This window comes from Frankliniella occidentalis, unplaced genomic scaffold (genome assembly GCF_000697945.3).
Source record: "Frankliniella occidentalis isolate FOCC.00 unplaced genomic scaffold, Focc_3.1 Scaffold537, whole genome shotgun sequence".
NCBI lineage: Eukaryota > Metazoa > Arthropoda > Insecta > Thysanoptera > Thripidae > Frankliniella > Frankliniella occidentalis.
Genome location: NW_026267654.1, coordinates 63695 through 65538, shown reverse-complemented (window position 1 = coordinate 65538; position 1844 = coordinate 63695). Strand labels below are relative to the sequence as shown.

The 1844-nt window shown below is 39.8% G+C and overlaps 1 protein-coding gene across 2 annotated transcripts in view; it reads right to left on the bottom strand.

The window, feature by feature from the left end:
• Positions 1-1844, bottom strand: part of LOC113214373 (uncharacterized) — a 30735-nt gene that overhangs the window by 19646 nt on the left and 9245 nt on the right. For both annotated transcript variants that reach the window (XM_052275197.1, XM_052275198.1), the window contains exon 3: positions 1202-1431. In XM_052275197.1, the coding sequence (XP_052131157.1) occupies positions 1202-1431 (230 nt within the window). The remainder of the gene's footprint in view (positions 1-1201; positions 1432-1844) is intronic.

Below are 1844 nucleotides of genomic sequence, written 5' to 3'. Positions count from 1 at the left end.
TAGAGACATATAGAGCTCTATAAGCGTTAATTTGATTCCATTTAGCGGGGTCGAAAATGAGCCGTGCGGGCTTTGGTATCTGTTATGCCTCGCTACTCAGGCGCGGGACGGCCGATTTACGAATTTTAAAGCTAAAAAAACAACGTCTTGAGGTCTAGTCTACTTTCTGCACCGCAATTATCCGGTACCCCATCCTCTCAAGAGGACACAGTGAAAAACGTGCGTGACTGGGGAAACAGACAGAACTTGAGTAGAATGCTTGCATAGTGTTAGGGTTTGCGCGGAAGTGCGCCCCTTCATTAGGACTATACGTGGTCCAAAGGGTTCTCCACCGGACGTTCCTATAACTAACAGCAAAATTATAAAAGGGAAAAAGTGGCATTTCCGCCGATGAGCTATAGGCAGCACAATGCATGCGTGCGTACATGTTGCTGAGCTGGCAGTCGAAAAAGACAATTTCTTTACTTTTTACAATCTTGCTGGTACTTATACGAACGACCGGTGGAAACCTTTTGGCCAAAATAGAGGTCTAGGAAGAAAGTGTTTCAAACATTACTTAATAGCTGCAGCATCTTCCTAACAATTTTATTCTTGTATTTATTAATTACTCGGTGATATTTCCTATATCATATATGCATATTTAACTTATTTTATGATACACTGAACGTATATTATTAATGTTAAATCTTTATAAATTTTAACGACAGAGGTTGGTGTTACGACAGTAGGGCAAACATTTCCTTAGCCCTTTTGTAATCCACTACCTTTAATAAATAAATCAATCAACAAAACTCAAAACTCCAGTTTTTAAGCTGCCTCGGCAAATTTGTCGTCTATCCGAGTATTCCCTAATTTATTAATTCTGACGCTAATTATTTTTATTCGTGCCCCTTCGATGCAATACCAAATCAGATTTACGTCTAAACACTGCCGTCCGTCAAGCAGCTATCTTCTTTAAGTGTTTGCACTACACGATCAATAATTTAGACGGCATAGCCACTAAAACGTATTAGTGGTCATAACAAAATGATTTAAAAAAATGTAGGTTGTTCAATACAATCCCGCGTATCTTTCCTAAACAAACCCTTGATGTAACATTCGAAGAAAAGATTTGACCTTGGTGTCCAAATAATCTTAAAACTCGGAAACCCTCCTATAATGTTTTTTTTTTTTTTTGGGGCCAAAATACTGACTGACTTACCTGGTAGCATAACTGGCCCGTCCATATCCATTGTCACTGCTTCAAGTGCGCCGTCCAGGATAACAGTATCGGTTGAAAACATTCCGATACATGCTTTTACAAGGGTGCTTAGGAGACCTAGGGCATTCCCCCGGAAAGCAGCCTCCCGGATCTTTCGATGTTGATCATCAATCAGCCGCTTGCTTAAGTTGACTCTTTGCTGTTCCTCTATCAATTCAGCAGGCAACTCTCTAAAAACAGTTTGCATGAAAAAAATAGTTTAGCTAAGGCAAATATTTTTCAAATGAAACCACTTGCTGTGCACAAATCAAATCATTTTGTTCCGAAACAAAACGTGTCAGCGATATTCTGCCCAGCCTTTTCGATGTTCGTCGATTCTTCGGTACACGAAAAAAAAAATGTTTGGCTGTGGCAACCAAAAGTCGATCGCTACGATTATTGGCTGAGCGATTGGCGAAACCCATTACTCCACTGACCGAAAAAGTTTTATTCTGTTTGTTCGTATGTCTCTCTGCACGAGAACTCGAGAAGGAGTTAAGTTGGCGACCTGGGATTTTCAAAATGGTTTGTACCATAAAAAGACAGTGCGAGTTCAAAGGCGAGCATTCTAGCTCAGAATTTATCTTTTTAAAAAATCAAAAAC